The 20,765-nt window shown below is 42.1% G+C and overlaps 1 protein-coding gene across 1 annotated transcript in view; it reads right to left on the bottom strand.

Moving 5' to 3' along the window:
- ABCA4 (ATP binding cassette subfamily A member 4) overlaps positions 1–20,765 on the bottom strand; it is a 259,321-nt gene that overhangs the window by 212,616 nt on the left and 25,940 nt on the right. The window contains exons 5-7 of the mRNA XM_089677323.1: positions 20,233–20,374; positions 11,950–12,089; positions 4,947–5,074 (exon numbers count right to left, since the gene is read on the bottom strand). Of these exons, the coding sequence (XP_089533449.1) occupies positions 4,947–5,074; positions 11,950–12,089; positions 20,233–20,374 (410 nt within the window). The remainder of the gene's footprint in view (positions 1–4,946; positions 5,075–11,949; positions 12,090–20,232; positions 20,375–20,765) is intronic.

Genomic DNA, 20,765 nt, shown 5'->3' with positions numbered 1-20,765 from the left:
TGCAACATTCAGGTGATAATAGATACAGAATTACCATCTTATAAAATAAAAGGTGTTTACATGTTCTCATTTCTAGCACAAAGCACTCAAAACAAGGAGCTCAGTCTTGCTTACACGTAAGTGGGCAGAGTAATGCAAATAACATGTCTGTACCCCATCTGGGCATGCAGAATCGCTGGTGTATAGCACAGATAAAGCCATGATTTTACAGAGCCAATATTACCAACTTGGATACAGATGTTTCAGGCTTCATAGTCACATCAATACAAAATATGGCTTTACTGGCTCTGTAGTGTAGGGCTTGTGAGTCTAGGGGAACAGTACAACCATTAAAGTTAAAGTGATGCAATAAAAAGTACCCTAACAGTCAACCTCTAAGGTACTGTGAGATAAGCATTGGCTGCTTATAACAGAAGGTATTTATATTTTTGTTCAATCTTTTTTTTCTTAATGTTTTGCAAATACAATTAAGAAAAGAGTATCTTCATGATAACAAGGAAAAATATGCTGTTTCTTATCAAGTCAACTGTGTGCTAATGTAACACCCTCATGGGTCGCTAGGGGGAGCTAGACTCCAATGGTTAGATAGGGGCTGAACAGCAGCCCAGGTGTAATAGTCTGAGTGGGATCAAATTGTGGTCAGGGCTGGGAAGTCCCTCTTGAATTTCCCCCTGCTCTAGTGCTTTGGAGGAAAGCCTAAAGGCAGTGAGTGGATCTCAGGAGTGGTTGGCCTGTACTCTTGAGGGAACCTGGCCAATCTCCAACAGGAGGTTGGAAAGGGGTCAGGACAATCCTTAAAAGTAAGTAGCAGAAGAGTGGAAGATGGAGAAGCGAGGTTGAGATGCAGGAGCCTGGGAGGGAGTCCAGGTTGGAAGGTGCTCACCTCCAGACAGAGGAACTTTAAAAGGAAGAATGCTGTGGACTTCACTGGCCCCCTTAGAGAGGACCACCTGGTGGCAGGGAAGGAGCGGCCCAGCTGATAAGCCTGGTAGCAGCCACCTACTCAACAGCAGCACAGGAAAAGGACTCAGTGAGTACACCTACACCCCGTGGGCCAGAGAGGGGAGAGAGCATTTGGGTGGGAAACCTAACTTGCTCTGCAGCTTTGACTATTGCCCTCTAGTAGTTACTACTGGATCCCCTGTACAGGAATTCCTTCATACAGCTCGATTGAGGAGTATCTGGGGTTGGAAACGTACATTAGGAGATGCTGGCTAGCTCTCCAGAAGAGGATTTTTGTGTGTATAAAGAAATGTAATATAGTTCAGGAAGTTTGTCCTCAGTTGCCATTCCCTTGGGCATCCCATATGCCCATCCAAGTTCTTCCATAAATGTGAGATGACAATCAGTCTAAAGTTATAGCAGACACCTTGGACCAACCATAAGAAAATTGGTTTTAAAAGCTTGTCTGGTCACTATGCTTTTCCCACAGAGGGACAGCCACTGCATTTACACCCAAAAAGGGATATAAAAATATGAATTGCCTCTTTAAACCACCTTTGTATATGGGACAAATCTTTTAAATGGTAAACACCCCCACAATTTATAATTACATATATAATACCCTATAGAGCCTCAATTGTTAACAACATAAATACAGGGACAAAATTGAACTGAATTGCGAAGTGCTTTTATTTATAATGTGTTTCAAATCAACTTTGCGTTGTTTGAACATGCCTCCCTGCACATGTGAGAACTTGAATATGGAAAACATGTTTGTAAGAAACTTATGAAGTCTCTATTCACAAAAAAATAGCATATCCTCACTACACTGATTGTCTAGAACGGCTTTATTTTTCAACTGAACATTCTTGAAAGGCAAGATATGTAAATTCCAGAAATAAAAATGGTCAGAAAGTAGGACTGCTGTTGGTTCCCTATAGACAGAAACTACTGCAGCAAAAACCTAATAATTGATTTAAATTATTATTTAAACATGTGTGCAAAAGACACCTCTGGCAGTGGAAGGGTTAAGGTATCCCCCAAGCATGTTATTTACAGGATTTTTGTATTTTCTGTATTCTCCCCTCAAAGCCGCATAATAAGTCCCTCTCCTTGTTGTATGGTATATTATTACATTATTTTTTGCATTGAAGCTAGTGCTCCATGGCAGTGCTTAGCTTTTCTTGTCTTTTTTTTACAGTAGTTTGCCTATTAGCCCTAAATGCAGCCAGAATTTAACTACAATTGCCCCCACCACCACCCCCATCTCCTATAGACTTCAATGTGACTTGTTTCTGAATTTAGGTTTGTCAATATTTTAACAAGATCTACTGAGCAATGGCATATCACACCAAGGTAAATTTGCCAATCACTAGTATTGAAGCACAGCTGCAGTGTAGAGATAGGGGAGAGGGGGGTATTTGCAGTCAAGGGAGAGAGCATAGTTCAGCAAACCTGTTTGTTTGACTTGTATGAGCAAAGCACATTTATTCTAATAATATGATTCATTTTAAAATGATTTACACTTATGCAAAGTATTTTGAAAAATGTTCCCAGTGCCTGATCAATCAAAAAGGAGACAATAGGAGGTGGAGTGAGAGAAAGTTCAAAATAAAAATAAATGTTCGAAAATATTGCAAAATATTATCTTATGAATTTTTAAAGGGACCAGCAAAAAAAAAAAAAAAATTAAAAAACAATAAAAAGTGTGCTGTGGATGGTAAAAAAGTGGCTGCCCACCTCAAATCGAACAAATACAAAGTGAAAGACAAGAAAGCTTCTAAAATTAACAAAAAAGGCATTAATTGTCCAAAACACTAACAATCAGAATTACAGTTTCCTAATTAACCCAAATCTCTCCCTTTGCAATTTGTCAGCTTACTATATGCTTTTACTGCTACAACTTCTGATTTTCCAACAATATTTCTACTTTGTACTCCTCTTTTTATAGTAAGGGGGCTGCCTTAAAAGCCCCCTCATTGGCCTTTCTCAGCCTTTTGGCCGTAATTCATGAGGTCACGAGGTGCATTATGGTTCTAAAAAAATTCTCCCAGGTGAATTTGCACATATGTTTGCCAGCACCTTGAATCTTGAGTCATCAGAATGCACTGATTAGTGCTGCAGGCAATTGGCTGCAAGCACTGATCAAATGGAAAGTTTCCAGCAGGACCATTCAATAAATTGACTTCTCATGAACAGGAACAGCCATAGATGAATTGAAAATCTGTTGTTTCCTGCTGAACCGGCCAAATTATGATCAGTGTATGGCCAGCTTAAGTATCAGTAACTGTGGAGGGTGGAGGTTAAGTGAACCTTTTGCTTCACCCTGCTACAGCAATCATAGATTCACTTTAAAGGGGTATATAGTTTAAAGTCACTTACCCAAGTAGATTATAAAGATATCTAGTAAAGATATAAATACAGTACCTATTCATTATAAAATGATAAAAGCACTGTAGATAGAAACCCAGAAATAGTTGTCCTCTGGCCTCAGCAAACATAAACTTCATAAGACCCTAAACCTGTAAAGTCAGCATGGCAGTCCACTAGCACAGACATTAAGTGCCCGTATGTTCACTGATAGGAAGCGCCTTTATGTTTAGTGCCCATTTCCCATCATCATTCCAACTGTGCTGCTATTCTTCTCTAATGTCTTTAATATTTTCTTAGTCGCTGACCTGCGTAGCACCCTCCTAGTTAGCTAGGGGGAGCTCAAGTTTTAGTTGATAGTAAGAGGCTGAGTAGCAGCCTGGTGCAACAGTCAGAGGGGTAAAATTTTGGTCAGAGCTGAGAGGCACTGCAGACTGACTCTCTGAGATGTCTCCCTGCACTAGAACTTTGGAGAAAGTTCTAGAAGCCGTGGGCAAAGGTAAGGAGTGGCTATTCTACACTCACAAGGGATATTGACCAGTCCCCAACAGGAGGCTTGGCAAGGGACCAGGACAGCCCTTAAGAGTGACCAAGCCTGCTCAGCAGCAGGAGAGTTTGGGTGGAAGATGGAGAGGAAGTGAGAAGCTGGAGAGCAGGAGCCTGGGAGGGGGCCCATATGGAGAGGGGCTCATTCACAGGCAGAGGACCTTGGAGAGAGGAAACCCCAGGACTTACGCTCCCACAGAGCGAGGACCACCTGTGCAGCAGGGAAGGAGCCGCCTAGCTAGAAGACCTGGTTGCAGCCACTGACCCACCAGCAGCACAGGAAAATGAATCAGTGAATAGACCTGCACCCCCTTGGCCAGTAAGGGGAAAGAGGCGCTCTAATGGGAAACTGGATTAGCTTTCTTCCCTGGGACTATTTCACACTGCAGTGGCAGGCACTGGATCCTCTGCTGGTTGATTCACCCAGTACAGCTGGATGAGGAGAGGATTCATCTAGGGTCTGGGGTGGTACAATAGGAGATGCTGGCTAGCTCTCCAGAAGATAATTTTTCTGTAAAGACTTGTACATAGTTCCAGGGAGGTTGTCCTCTGGAAACACTCCCTTGGGCATCCCATACACGCCTTACCCCATCCAAGTTAAATCCCCTAATAAAACGACAATACAAAACTCGAGGACTGGTCACTGTCTCCTGGATGCAAGTCTGAAGGAAGGAAATGCGTGTTGCCTGGCTGTGCAGGACTATAGGGGGGGAACAAAACTTCAGTGACTCCTAAGGGGGTAGTGCCACACCTGTAACAACTATGTAGATCAGTAGATACAATCATATTATTGAAAAGATCAGGATGAGATGTAAGTATAGTCTGTCCTATGATTTTGCTTACAGTTTGTCCCCTATTCTGTAACAGACTCTTAAGCAAAAGAGTTATTTCATTAAAAATTTCTAGTGGCTATCTTTTGCCTGGATAACCAAAATCCATATGTTTCTGACATCCTGATAAATTAGGTGCTACATAGAGTCTTTGGAGCAGAACCCCCATAGAATCAGAAGATGGTGTGTACAATGCAGAGTTTGGTATCAGAATAAAATTGATATTTTAACAAAGTACACATATCTGCTTGTTCTTACCTGCTCAATCCGGACCTGGGAATTAATGAGCTGGTACACCACAGAGTCAGATAGTCCAATATCTTTCAGCAAAAACAGTGTCAGAACTTCATCATCTTTTAAAATTTCTCTGATTCTTATGCCTCTCCCTAGGTAGAAAAACGTAAGAGGTAAAGCGTTAAGCTATTATAGAAGATGAACATTGGAGCTAACAAATTTACCTAACCCTTCTCCTTTAAGACAGGTGCTCTGGTTGGTAATGTTTTTGCAACTTGAAGGAAATTTATATTTTTCTTAAAGTGGTTACAAATCCTTTACATATACCTAGGGAAGTAACTGGCCTCTGGTTATACACAGAGATGAAACAAATCATCCTACAGGCAGTCCCTGAGTTATGAACATTTAGCCTGGGTTCACACTGATGCAGTGCAGAATTCACAGCGGTTTCTGTGAGAATTCCGCACCTCATCACAACTGCACCCTTTTCATTCGAACCACTGCGGGTGTGAATGTTAAGTGAATGTTAAAATCAGTCTGCAAAACGCTGTGCGATGTGCAGAATAGGATCACATGGGTGTGAATTACCATGCGATCCGATTCTAGTGCAGACCAAAAAAAGGGTCCTGCACCTTTTTGGTGCGGATGCGGTGCGATTTGAGCCATGCAAAATGTATGGCACAAATTGCACCCCACAGAATTCACATGTGATTTGCACAGGAATGCGGTGTGGTTCCTGTGCGAATGACATGCGATAAGCCGTGCTGCACATGTGTGAACCCAGGCTTAAGTTACAAACGACTTGTACTTACAAGAGGAGGGAGAAACAAACAGTGAGAGGAAATCTACCCCTAGGAAGGGAAATTCACTTCTGTAAGAGTTATCATGGGAAAAAGGTGTCTCCAATGAAGGTTTATCACCAATCCTTGTTTCCATGACCACCCAAAATGTTCAAAAATCCAATTGTCACAGGGACAGAAAGTGAGGTGAAATCTTCTGAACAGGGACACAGACAGCAAAACAAACATTCTCTATTCTGTCCATAAAACAAAAATATTTCTTTTAGATGGAGCTACACTTAAAAAATTTACCTGTCCCAACTTACATACAAATTCAACTTAAGAACAAACCTGCAGACCCTATCTTGTTTGGAAGCCAGGGATTCACCATACATAAGTTGTACCTGCCTATCTGCAATCTTCTCTTCTCTACACATGTTCAAAGTGCTGAATTTATAAAGCTTGTCTGAAAGTTCATAAAAAAGGGGGCACAGAGCTGAAATTACACTCTGCAGAGCTCAGTGAGGAGAGCTCTGAGAGCTTATTGGGAAGGGACACCCCCCTTCACACAGCTCTAGAAACAGAACTGAGGCTTTCAATCTGCTGGAGGTCCCTCCCCTATCAGCATTTTTCTCTTGGTTTCAGGAAAATTTGTCAGAAGTGACTCATGCTGATAGAGGAACAAAGCAGCAGATAGAAATGACACTTAGTGCACACTATTGAGGGATATGATATGTTTGTTATTTCATGTGTGAGGTTTACAACCAGTTTAATATTTTTTTCTATATTTATTATACTCTTGGACCTCTCTGTTGCCTTTGACACAGTGGACCACTCCCTCCTCCTCAAAAAACTCTACTCCTTTGGTCTCCGTGACTGTGCTCTTTGTTGATTCTCATCCTACCTCACCTTCAGTGTCATTTACAATTCTACTTTCTCTTCCCCTCTTCCTTTTTCTGTTGGAATTCCCCAAGGTTCTGTTCTGGGACCCCTCCTATTCTCAATCTACACCTCCTCTCTGGGTCAGTTGATTACCTCCCATGGCTTTCAATACCATTTCTATGCTGATGACACCCAAATCTATCTCTCTATCCCTCAGCGCACTACATCAGTCTCCTCATGCATCACTAATCTACTAACAGACATATCAGCCTGGATGTCACACCACTTCTTTAAAATTAATCTATCCAAACCTGAGCTCATATTTCCTCCCCTATGTGCCCCTTCCACTGACTTCTCTGTCAAAATCAATGGCTCAACTATCACCCTGTCCCCACATGCAAGGGTGCTAGGTGTAATCCTGGACTCTGAACTCTCGTTTTTGGCCCCACATCCAATCGCTGTCCAAAGCTTGCCACCTCATCTTCCTCAACATCTCCACGATATGCCACTTCCTAACCAATGACACCACAAAGCTTCTAACTCACTCCTTGGTCATCTCCCAACTTAACTACTGAAACTCCCTCCTCATTGGCTTACATTTACATAGGCTATCCCTCATCAGGGGCGGACTGACAACACATGAGGACCCCAGGCAATAGGGATCATGGGGCCCCTGTGTCCTTGTCCAAACTCAAAAAAGCCTATGAAAATGGTACCAGGGGCATCTCATGGGGCCCCCTACTGACCCCGGGCCCTCGGGCAGTGCCTGAGTTTCCAAATGGTCAGTCCGCCCATGTCCCCCATCCAGTCCATCGTGAATGCTGCTGCCAGACTCATCCACCTTACCAACCATTCACTGTCTGCCACCTCTCTTTGACAGTCCCTCCACTGTCTCCTGCTCACCCAATAAATAAATTTGAAGATACTTACAACTACTTATAAAGCCATCAACAACTCAGCCCCTAGTTACATCACTAACCTGGGCCCAAAATACCAACCAAATCATTCTCTTCGGTCCTCCCAAGACCTCTTGCTCTTTTGCTTCCTTGTCACCTCCTCCCATGCTCACCTCCAGGATTTCTCCAGAGCCGCTCCCTTCCTCTGGAACTCCTTTCCCTAATGTGTCCCTCTATCTCCATCTCTGTCCACTTTTAGACTATCCCTGAAAACTCATCTCTTCAAAGAGGCCTATCCTGCCCCCACCTAACAACTGTACATATATTTTGTCCATCAGCCCATCCCCCACAGGTATTAACTTTTGCATCTCTCGACCCTCCCTCTTAGGTTGTAAGCTGTAATGAGCAGGGGCCTCCGAATCCCCCTGTATAAATTGTATTGTAATTGTACTGTCTTCTCTTATGTTGTAAAGCACTGCCTAAACGGTTGGCGTTATATAAAACCTGTATAATAATAAATAATAATAATATTATGGTCAGGACTTTTATACTACATATTGCATATGGATATTTTGTATTCTTTATTTGGCCAGAAGGAACTTTTGTCTCCATTTCACATGTATCGTTCTCAGCTTTGCTGAAAAAAAAAAGCCTGATGTTTACAGAGCTCAATAACCCAAGCTGAATATGTCAGCGGGATAACTCACCTGTTATTGGAGGGCTAAATTCCAACTTTCAATTAGATAAACAACTGACAATCCTTGGCAGCATGATATTCATAGGCAAAGCACAGGTTAATTCAAAAGCAGTGCTGTGTGGAAGCTGGTTGTTTAAACAATGAAAAACTCCTGGCTCTGTGTTAAAGTATATTACAGTACATACCTGCTCAGCACATTTATGAGATATTGTTCAAGATTAGTGCTTCATCCTTTATTCTCAGTGTAACCCCTAAATCTAACACTTAATCTAGAAAACCCTCTAAATCTATACAGAAAGCCATGGGTAACCCATAAACCTAAATTTTAAAGTCACCCCAAACCTAAACCTTATTGTAAACCCATCTCTAAACCTAACATTGACCCCTAACCTGAACTATTAAACCCAACCTAACCTCATTTTTCCTAAATCTAAACCCAATAATCATCTCTACTAAAAAGGATTATCTCAATAAAAAACGATGCTCTTATGACACATTTACCCTAAAAAAAAAAGCAAGAAACAGTGAGCTCAATTTTCTTTTTCTTTTGACTGTTAGTTCTTCGTCTGTGTCACCATAAAGCTTCAAGCTTCATTTTGTAATTTGCTTTGTACTGTTAAATGAAAATTGGAATTTGCTAATAAAAGCACTTTAAGTATGTGAATGTTCCATATATAGGACATGTAAAATTCTTCATATAAATGAGGTATGTATACATGTACATGCTATACTGTAGCTATAAATGTGTTGTTTTGACAACAGAAGTCACCTACTGATTGATATGTTTATGTGGTATGTTTCATATATGTGATATGTTTTTAATGATAGTGATTCCTTTTAAAGCGATAAACCATTTACACTCATCCCTAAATGTGTTTGGCAGTTGTACTACCACTGTACGGTGTGCACTATGAAAGGAATTCTGCTTACAGTATAGAACCCAGTTTTAGAACACTAGTTATAATTGTTTGAAACATTTAGTTGTCTGGTATTTGCACTTCAACGGGATCTTTCAATATCCCACTTAACTATGACAGTGACAAACGAAGGAAGCCGTAAGAGAGTAGCTTGAGCATATACAGACATGGGGGCCTGTGACTTATATACGTTAATCTGGAGTACAGTATCTACACCTAACTACTTTTATCCTTTGTTTTAAATGTATGCCGCGCACTGGTAGTTAGCAATGCTCCTTGGCCACTAAGTGTTTAGCCTTTAAAATGCAGGAAATTAGCTTCGGCCATTGAAAGCAATTCTGTTTTTGAACCTATCAAAAAGAAGTTTTTTGTTTTACCATTTTAGTTTAGATTCTTTGGGGTTGATTTATTAAAGGTAAGTAGGCTGTTTACTTTGCAAGGGAACGTGGACTTGCAAGTGAATTTTCCCAAGAGCATAAATAATACAGCCAAATTTCACTTTGCATAAAATACCCAATCACATGCGAGGAAAATAAAAAAAGCAGCATTGGATAATAGAAGTCATCAGAGCTTCTCCTCATATGCTAAGCTCTGAGGAAAATGCTCTTGCAAAGTGAACAGTCTATTTGACTTTAGTAAATTAAACCCTTTGCCCCTTGATGTATGTTGCTTTATTTTTATATACACGTCATTCTTTTTTGTTTTTGTGATGTGAGTTTTTCAAAGAAAGAGCAGTATAATGTCACAATACTTCAGAAATGGATGAACAAATACTATTCTGTTTGTATGATCGTCTAAAATAAAATTGGAAATGTGCACCAGCCAGGAGCAATAGAAGACGGTCTTTTTAATAAATAAGACTATAAATGGATTGAGGTATAACAGTGAAAATTTCTTGCAGCAGGTTTGATGTGCAATGCCTGCATACAATTGTGTAATTGAAACCCATCTCAGTGTCACGGGTCACCACATCTGATCCTCATTAAAGGAAACCAGTATTAGGAGAAATATGGCAGCTGACATTTATGTTCCTCATAAGAATGTGCTGCGCAACCCCCTTCCTAAACAATACTTGTACCACTACTGATAGTGAATAGTGATTAACAATCGTGATCATAAACTTCCTATCAACACAAAGTCCATGCAATACACCTATTGGTGTTAATAAGTGACACTGAGTATCCTCTTCTTTTCACTGTTCGGTGCACCACCACCACACCAAGTAAAAGACCTGCTCACCTTCAAATTAAGTCATTTGCGCTTTTCTGGATATTAACAGCCTTTTTCCAATTCAGATTCAAATCTTCCACCTAACTCCTCTCGCCCTCCTTTTGGTCAGACATCCAGCAGGGATGGTCTCATGAAACAAAAAGGCCAACACACAGTGCGCTCCGTATAACACTTTATTGTTTGCCCACTAAAAATAACACAGATGTAAAAGACAAAAGTTGCATAAAATAAGTCCACATCCAGCTCACCGCTCCGATAGCAAGACGGTGACTTCCCAGGCTCGGCTCCTCTCTCCTAGATGTGTTGCGCCCCCTCTTAGGGCTTCCTCAGTAGGCCCACTGAGGTGGTGGTGCACCGAACAGTGAAAAGAAGAGGATACTCTAGGGATGCACTGATAACTCTTGGGGCCCCCAGGCAATCAGAAATAATGAGGCCCCCTGTGTCTCTGCCTACACTCAAGCCACACCCACACAACGCCCTACCTACACATTGCATAGAAAGGGCATTAAAAATAATTAAAAAAATAATAAAACAACATTGTGTGGTCCCCCCTCCATTCATACCAAGCCCTTCGGGTCTGTTATGGGTTTTGAGGGGAACCCCCATTCCAAAATGAAAAAAAAAATGGTGTGGGGTCCCCCCCCCCCAAGATCCATACCAGACCCTTATCCGAGCATGCGGCAAGGCAGGTCAGGAAAGGGGCTGCACTTTCTGATAAGGAATATCTATTGAGATTGAGGTGAGATTCACTTTATCTGTGTTCAGCAAGCAATAAGGGGGTGGGTCTTTCCTGTATAGAATTATTCCAGCCTGGGGCATGTTACCCTCCCAGGTATCTACTACCATGCGGCCTCAAGTGGACAACCTGAGAACCTGAATGCTGAGACCCGGGTTCTGCTTTGCTGTCTGAGGGGCCATCTACTGAAGATTTGGTCTGGTATCACGGAGGAAGGTATCCAGCTGCTCTTGGGCTTTGTGAGTAGAGACATCCCTAAAGGATCTTAGAGACTGAGCGCCGTTAAACCCCCTCTGGGGCTAGGAAGCCAGCTCTGGGTCTAGCAAAAGGAACACTGACTGGTGTTCAGAAGAGCCTTGTTCATCTGACATAATACTTAGTGACACGGTTCATCAACTTTAAAGAAAGTACTACTACTACTAAGGCCTTAAGCTGAAGTCCCTTGTTTGATCCAAGCAACATAACTTATCCTAAAAATTAGATACATAGTTGCTATTTTTTGGAGTATTCCACGTCTCTTTCATCCCAATCCAAGTTCTCCAAAAAAAAAAGAACAACACCCCCTAGACTGATTATTGGAGAAATGTGAGAATGAGCCTATGTGCCTGGCTGCGAGGCAAAGTAACTGGGGAGGACCTGGACAGTATTCCTGTGGCTCCTACAGGAGTAGTGCTACATATGTAATTTAATAGAAGTCTTGCGGAAAGCGCGGGTAACCTGCACAGCAAGGTCATTTCATTTCAATAGTCTGCCGTAATGCAAAGCATTCTAATGCACAACATTGTCCGCTTTAGCGCACAAGCGTTAACAAACCACAGAGATGTAAATGGACCCTAGATAGGCAAAAAAATCTTTGTTACCAAATCTCAATTTAGCATCTAGAAATTTACCTGAAACTTTTCCGGGGTTGGTCCGAAGGGTATCCATGAAATTAGCCATTTTATACAGTTCCCTCCACACCCTTTCAAGGTGCTGGATTTCTGGCTTTTGTAAAAGGACATCTTGGGCATCTTTATAAGCTCTGGCAAGTCTTAGGAAAAGCAAAGAACAAATGGTTAGTTGTAATGGAAAGAGACTAAACCAGAAAACTGATAAAGCTTCAGCGACCTGCACTGTTCTCATGAAACACAGAGCAGGTGCTTGTAGATTAGCAGACGCCAATTCACAGGTAGGGCTCAGTGTGCTGTTAGCTAGATATGCCGTGAAGAAGCTAGAAATAAAGGCATCCTTTGAGAATGTTTAATATTTCATGAACTATTCCTCTTCACTCTTTACACGCTCTCTCGCTCCATCTCTGTAGCCCTTGGTTGTTCTGAGGATTTAATTTAAAGTGGTAATAAACTCAAAACCAAAAATGTAATTAATTGCAGCTTGCCAATCATAAGATATAGTGGCTGCATTCATTTTACTTTTGATGGGTTTTTTCCTTGTTTGCACTTGGTGATCTGTCCAGTAACACACCTCTTGTATTAGAATGCCTCCATTCTACACGAAGGAGCACAGATTGCACTTTTGAACAGCAGCATTGTCAGTCTGGGGGGAGAGGAGTGTTAGCTGTACTAGCGGATTTAAAAACACTAACACATTGCAGCCAAACTCCAACTAATACTTTGTAATGATGTGCAGTAAACATTCTTTCCTTTTGGGATAATGGTTTTACATAAATAAATAAAAATAAAAGCTGATGATTGTAAATACCCCTGCTAGCTTTAAATGGTTTGACTCAACACTATAACGGATAAATTCTGCTGGAGATCTTATTCTTTAAACAACAACAGACTTACTGGCTGGATCACCAGGTGAAAATAGGAGAAAGAATTATGCAGCTATCACATCTAAGAATTGGTAAGCTGCAATATAATAAATGTTTGCTTTTGGGTTTGATACCATTTTAAATAATGCCCTGGTTGTTCTCAACTGATAAAGGCTACATGAGAAAAAACAATGCCCTTTGGATGATCTATGTATAAGTTAAAAGAAATCTCCCCAATGGGAGACAGAGAGCAAAAAAAAAACAAACCTAAAAGGGATTTTAAATCTTCCCTGATCTATTAAAAACTACAAAGACGAGTTTTGGCTATACATTCACTTTAAGCAGGTGTGGCCCTCAGGGTATATTCACCCAGATGCAGTGGGCCTGCATTGAACAGCTACTTCAGCACAGTCCCACCGCATGATAAGGCAAAATGTCTTGTCTCCTGTGTGCCCAGTTCACACCACTGTGTCGCGGTGGTGTGTGCTGAAAAAAAAAAATACTGCATGCAGTATTTTTTTCAGAAAAGCGCAATGCGAGGCAATCCATTTCCTTGCACCACGCAGTAGCAAATTGAACTTTATGAAATGTCTGTGTGACATTTCCATGAAGTGTGTTTTTAAAAAAAGTGAACAGTGCCATGTACCGAGAATGGCGCATATATACTGTGCTGATCCCACCAGACAGCTCTGCACACCCGTTGCTGCACTACACTAAGGGAGTGAATGGATTCTCAGTGAATATAATGTGGCGACTTGAATATTAGTTCCTCTCGTTGATCCTACTGTTTCTACTGAATGTGCCATACCTACTTTAAATTGAGACATTTGCCGTAAATCATTTTTATCTTGACCTTTGCATTTTAATTGCTAGATATTCCATATTTTCACGATTGTATTTTATATACAGATGTGTAAATGCCCCCTCCATTGAGTGTCCCTTATCAAAGAATGTGCATGGCACCCCTGCCTGGTCTTTCAAATATAAACACTATGGGGCTGATTTACTAAAGGCAAATAAACTGTGTAAAGTGCAGTTGCTCCAGAGCTTAGTAAATGAGGTAAAGATTGACTCCAGAACAACATGCTCTAGAGGTGCTGGGAACTTTTAGGCTCCATGTACACAAGCCTACCCTGACCGCCAGCTGCGGGAAAACGCAAATCATGGTAAAACCGTGGCAACTGCGGTACCCTGTTTTTGCTGAGGTTTGGACGCTTTTTGCGTTTTCCCGCAGTCAGCAGTCAAAACGTTCCTATCCTGAATGAGATTCTTCCGTGTTCAGGAGAGGGAGGTTTAACCTCACCTAAACGCGGCAGCTCCTAAACTCTGCTAAAGGCCTATGTCTATACGGCCTATAAAGGCCTATTATGGGGTTGAGTTTAGGAGCTTTGGCAAAAACATGCCAAAAGCTCCTAAAATCGAGTTAACCCTTAGTTGGTGACTCAGAAAAGTTTCTGCTTACAAAGAATACCCAATCACATACAAGGAAAATAAAAAAAAAAAACAGCATTTTTGCTTACACGATTGAATGATGGAAGTCAGCAGAGCTTCTGCTCATTTATCAAGCTCACATCAATATTTGCCATTGCCAGAAGGTTTGCTGTGTCTCCCAGCACAGTCTCAAGAGCATGGAGGAAATTCCAGGAGACAGGCAGTTACTCTAGGAGAGCTGGACAGGGCCGTAAAAAAGGTCCTTAACTCATCAGCAGGACCGGTATCTGCTCCTTTGTGCAAAAAGGAACAGGATGAGCACTGCCAGAGCCCTATAATCTCCAGAAGATCACTGGTGTGAATGTCTCTGACCAAACAATCCAAAACAGACTTCATACTGCATGCAGTATTTTTTTTCACCGCTACACAGTGTTGTGAACTGGGCACACAGGTAGACTGAGGGCTCGATGTCTTATAGTGGGCCCTGTGCTCACTGCCCAGAACCATAGAGCACAATTGGCATTTTTGCATTGAACACCAGAATTGGCAAGTCAGCCACTGGTGCCTTGTACAGATGAGAGCAAGTTCACTCTGAGCACATGTGACAGACGTGAAACGGTCTCAAGAAGCCGCAGAGAACGCTATGCTGCCTGTAACATTGTTCAGCATGACCGTTTTGGTGGTGGGTCAGTGATGGTCTGGGGAGGTATATCTAAGGAGGGAGGCACAGACCTCTGCAGGCTAGACAATGGCACCCTGACTGCCATTATGTATTGGGATGAAATTCTTGGACCCATTCTCAGATCCTACGCTGGTGCAGTGGGTCCTGGGTTCCTCCTGGTGCACGACAATGCCCAGTCTCATGTGGCAAGAGTATGCAGGCAGTTCCTGGAGGATGAAGGAATTGATACCATTGAATGGCCCCCACGCTTGCCTGATCTAAGTTCAATAGAACACCTCTGGGATATCATGTTTTGGTCCATCCGAAGCAGCCAGGTTGCATCTAAGACTGTCCAGGAGCTCAGTGTTGCCCTGGTCCAGATCTGGGAGGAAATACCCCAGGACACCATCCGACAGCTCATTAGGAGCATGCCACGACATTGTCAGGTATGCATACAAGCACGTGGGGGCCATACAATCTACTGAGTACCATTTTGAGTTGCTGCAATGAAATTTCAGCAAAATGGACTAGCCTGCTGCATCATTTTTTCACTTTGATTTTCGGGGTGTCTTTGAATTCAGTCCTCTGTAGGTTGATAATTTTCATTTCCATCAAACGATGGGGCATCCCTACCTTCCTAACACATTACCCAGTACATATCAGTACAGATATCCAGCATTATATTTTCCCCCATTGAGATCTGATGTGTTTTTAAAGTGTTCCTTTAATTATTTTGAGCAGTGTATTAGATTGTGCAAGTGAGAAAAAATATGATATAACATAAACATTTTAAATTACTATAAGATTCGGCATATTAGCTAAATTGTGCTATAGGAAACCTCTAGTAGTGAAATTGGAGTGGAAGTGTCAAGTCTGACATTGTAATATCTCTCAACCTTTGATTACATATAAGAACAAGTCTTCTCTTTGTGCAATAACATGTATGAAACACGCAACATATCCCTAACCTAGCGATAGTAACAAAATATCTTCTTAGAATCCATGATTCACCTGAAAGATCAGTAGGATATTGACAACAATATCTAGACATTTTAATTAAATAATGTGGACTTCAATGGGCACTGGGCAGTGTTGGAATCCAGGAATAAGCTGAGAGGGGGGGACGTATCCTACATACAGGTCACGATAAAGAGTATCAAGTGTCCGCCATGGATTACTTAATGTCATTCCTTATCTATAACAAAAAACTGCTATCAAGTATGTTAGTAAAATGTATCCATATGTATATAGGCCACAGGATGCTTGTGGAGAAAAAAGGAAAAAACATAGAAAGCTGGCAGTGTCTAGGACTATATTAGACACCACAGCACCTATTTTCTTATCACCCGTGTCACATATCCTGGAGCAGGCAGCTATTATCAATGAGGTTTTTGTTTTTCCAGGACTAAAAGGGGGTTTAGCCGCCTCTGCTTGCTGTCTGCAGCTTTTTCACCTGTCTAGTGTTTGCATGTTGAAGGTCTGTGTCCTGTCACTTGGTGACCCCATGGCCACACAAACAATATAACATTTTTTACTCATTTTTGAGTTGGAATATAATTTGGACTTTGTTTATGTTTTGTTAAAAAAAACACTGCATGCCTGTGAATATGCTAGACAAAAAAGTCAAAGTTTCCCGAGGGAAATGATGCTCCACTGAGATTTGGAATATATATCAAGCATTAAAGTAACAGTTTGCAATTTTTCATTTTATTCCAAATTATCAGCCACTAGTCCTTTATATAGACCACTATAAAGATTGTGTATCAGTCAGATCAGACTATGTTACTGCATATTGAGGTATACATTAGGAGCCAGTGTTTTGGGGTGCCTTAAAGTGTTACTAAACCAGGGACCCTGCATACGCTCTATCTATTCTCCCACAGAACATGGAAATGCAATTATTTTAGAAAGTATAAACTGCTAAATACCTTTTCTCACCAGCAGTTAGAGCAGTCTTGGGACTTATAAGTGTCTAGCAGAGCACTGGTTAAAGTATGTAGGAGGAGCTTTCTTTCTGCTCTAGGAGGATGCCAAACCCCTGACCTCTGCCTGGACAGTACTAATTGGCCCTGTGTTGATCACATGCACTCTCCCAAGAAAAAAAAACCTCTCTAGCAATACACACTAAACTGAGCATGTGCATGGGGCTACGGTTTCAGTCTGCCTTATCAGGCGGACATTTGAACAAGAGGAGGGGCAGAGAAGACAAGATCAAATAGCCTTTTTACACAATGCTGAGGATTAACCCCTTAGGTTCCACAGTGAGTATAACAAGCATGCTTTACTGCATATACAGACTGATTTTACTGTTGTGGGTTTAGTAACACTTTAACTGCTCACCTGCCATCATATAGCATATATACTGCTATATGGCGGCAGGGGTGCACAAAATCACGTATATATACGTGATTTTGCATTTCCGGGTAGGGGCGCACGCCAGCCCGGTAATTACCGACAATCACCGGCGGGGAGAAAGACTGTTTTGTTTACAAACAGTCTTCCTCCCTGTCAGCTCGGGCACACTGCTCGGAATGGCTGTGCACAGCAGTGTACTTACAGTGAAGCACACACCCTCTGCCCAGGGGCGGACTGACAACTCATGGGGCCCCCAGGCAATAGGGGATCATGGGGCCCCTGTTTCCTTGCCTAAACTCAAAAAAGCCTACGAAAAAGGTACCAGGGGCATCTCATGGGGCCCCCTACTGACCCCAGGCCCTTGGGCAGTGCCCGAGTTTCCAAATGGTCAGTGCACCTCTGCCCCTTACAAAAACACTCCCTACACACAGTTAACCCTTTGATCGCCCCTCACATTAACCCCTTCCTGCCCAGTTCTTGTAGAGAGGTAGGTAAAGAAACAGTCATGTGCAATCACTAGCACTAATACAATGGCTTTTGTAACTTAAAGTGGTTCTAAAGGTTCAAAGACTCAATGTTTTTTACCTTCATGCATTTTATTCATGAAGATAAAAAACCTTCTCTGTGCAACATCCCCCCCAGCCCCCAGCTAATACTCATCTAAGCCCCCCCCCCCTCGATCCAGCAATGTGCACTGGCTCATTGGCTGAGACAGCAGCGAGAACCATTGGCTGTCAATCACAGCCAGTGAGCCAATGAGAAGAGAGAGGGGGCAGGGTTGAGCCACGGCTCCATGTGTGAATGGACACACGGAGCAGTGGGTGCCCTCATAGCAAGCTACTTACTGTGGGAGTACCCAACAGGAGGGAGAGGCCAGGAGCGCAGGCAGGGGACCCGAGAAGAGGAGGATCCCGGCTGCTCTGTGCAAAGTCACAGTGGCGTCACAAACTACTCTTTAAGTAATTGCAAAACCTTGGTAGCAAGTCTTACAGTCAGAGGACAGCAGAGCATACAGTGGTGTCCCTAAGCTTTTCCTCCTCGTGTAGGAACCTTTCCCTGAGGCTACATCACTGTCCCTGACAAGCATGTTTCTTCTCCATAACCTAATCACTCACAGAATGCATGCCAACTCCACCAGGGAACTGATATTTATTAGCACTGCCCATACTAAGGAATAGCTGCACAGGTCACTCAGGGCTCCGATGTCCAATATTCCTCTCATCCTCAACTTCCTCCTGCACAGCAGCATCATACACAGTGCCACCTACAGCACGGAGGATATACTATGACTGCCTACAAGAAGGTGAGGGTTAGGGCCCTAGACACCCAAGCAGATCACTTACAGACTTCATAATTTCCAACTTCACAGTGTCAGTACCTTTAAGCCAACCCGGTAACACTGTAGGTAGTATCTTAGCTGGAATGTGAACTTTCCTCTCTAGATGGTTCCAGTGCCATTTATACTGTTTCTTAGGCTTCGGTGCATCCTTCTGCAAGAGAGTCAACAGGCCTTGCGAGAGACCAGCCTTCTTCCTGGCTTCCTTCAGGAAGGTCTTCCCTTGGCTCTCAATCTTGGTATCCCCTATCAACAAGCAGGATAGTTCGAGAACCACTTCAGGCGATATCCAGAGGACTGGCAGGCCCCACACAGGCCATCAGGCCTAATAAGTCCAACACCACCTCCCCAGGCCTCAGCATGGGGAAGAGAGAGATCACAAGGTCTGACCCAAATATTCATATCCTCCCCCTGCACGCACCAGGGACCTTAACCTCCTACTAGGTTGGATGAAGGAAATATAAATATTCATAGCTCAGTCTTGTTATGAAATCTGATACTATTACCAGTGGTACCAGTAACACCTACTGGCAGCAGTGAGAAATCCCAACTCCACTGAGCTTAGGAAAAGACCAAGTGAAAAACTATACACATATGTCTGAGCTGACTACCACCCAACCAAAGTGCTACACTAGTGCTCTGAATGTTTGGAGTATTTACAATGTGGTCTACAGTCTCCATACAACAAGGTTAAATATGATTTATAAGTATGCAGGTCAGGCCAACTGAGACTTGGTGGCCCAATCTGCAACTTATCTGGTCAAATCTGGCATGGGCAATTTAGGCAAGTGCCAAATGCCTATATCAAATGGGATACCACAGTAAATGTTAAATCAATCTTATGAAATATGAACCAATCAGTTCCAGTATGTTATCCAAGCAGAGATATTAGGGAAGGAAGGTCAAGAGATATCCATATTGGGATATCCGTATTTGACAATAAGTTTTAAAAGGAACCCTATCTGTGATGAATCTTCACATATGTGGGCCCCATAAAGTACTTCTGTCATTGAAAAAACATGGAGACTTTCATTGTGAATGTCCTTTGAAAAAAAAAACTGGTGGTGTCTGGCTTCAGGAACAATCATGCAGCTAGTAAAATCAGAGAAAACCAAAAATTAAATAAAAATGCATTATCTATGTCCCAGAGCATCAGCATGACAGCAAGAACTAGCATTTCCAAAAGGAAATGTCAGCAATGGCAGGTGTCATATGACCCTTAGACAGATTTCCCTTAAATGGTACTTTGGGGAACCCATGCTAGCATTGAGCAAAGCATCTGTTTGTTAACAAGACACGTACATGGAGACATTGTAGCCTTTCTCTTTCTGGATAATAAATGAACTATTGTTACTGAATTTCTGCCTTCTGTCTGTGAAGACTAAACACAGGTGCCTTCTGAGAATTCCCCTACCCCCATACCTCTACCACACATTTTAAGGTATTTACCATGCCTTGTAATGTTTTTCAAAGAATGCAGGAGAATGTTTCACCCGTGGATGAACTTTTTCTTGACGTGAAAATGTGTAGTTAAGTATGAAGAATCACCAACAAATGCCATGTTTCAAAGAGATATCAGTAGAATGTAAATATATTGCCATCAAGGCTAATCGCTTAATACAGGCATGACTGCTTACATGGAATTGTTGTAGTTTGAAACCACACCAGGCGACTCTCCTCGTGTAGGGCTCCGAAAACAAGGGTTATTGGTATTGCAGAAAATTCCTTGTAACCATGGCAACATCCCTGCCGAGGGCAGCGCCTTGTTTGGAAAATGGCCTATGTAAATTGATAAATAATGGGAGGAAAAGAATTAAAATTTAGCTTTGTGTTTAAAACACTTGTGAAAACATCAGAAGCCTATGTGCTACATTCCATCAGTCGCTTGCTTTTTCTTTTTCCTCTTTCTTGTGTCTGGATTTTATCTGCTGGAAGGTATGCATGTATTAAACCCATGCCGTGGAGGGGCAAATCACGATGTCCTATACTCTGCAATGACTGGTGGAAACTTTTCTACTGATAAGTACTTTAAACAAATATAAATAATTGTCTTTTTAATGCCGCAAAGGTAACTGCAGGTCTGTAGAGTTAAAAGAGAGTCAATCTTTACAATAAATCAAGTCATAAAATATAGCTTCTGGAATATGTTATCAGCTGTGTAATAATGCAA

The sequence above is a fragment of the Staurois parvus genome, unplaced genomic scaffold (assembly GCF_062004578.1).
Source record: "Staurois parvus isolate SC_StPar_1 unplaced genomic scaffold, SC_StPar_1.0 ptg000183l, whole genome shotgun sequence".
Lineage (NCBI taxonomy): Eukaryota > Metazoa > Chordata > Amphibia > Anura > Ranidae > Staurois > Staurois parvus.
This window is presented reverse-complemented; position numbering and strand designations above follow the sequence as displayed.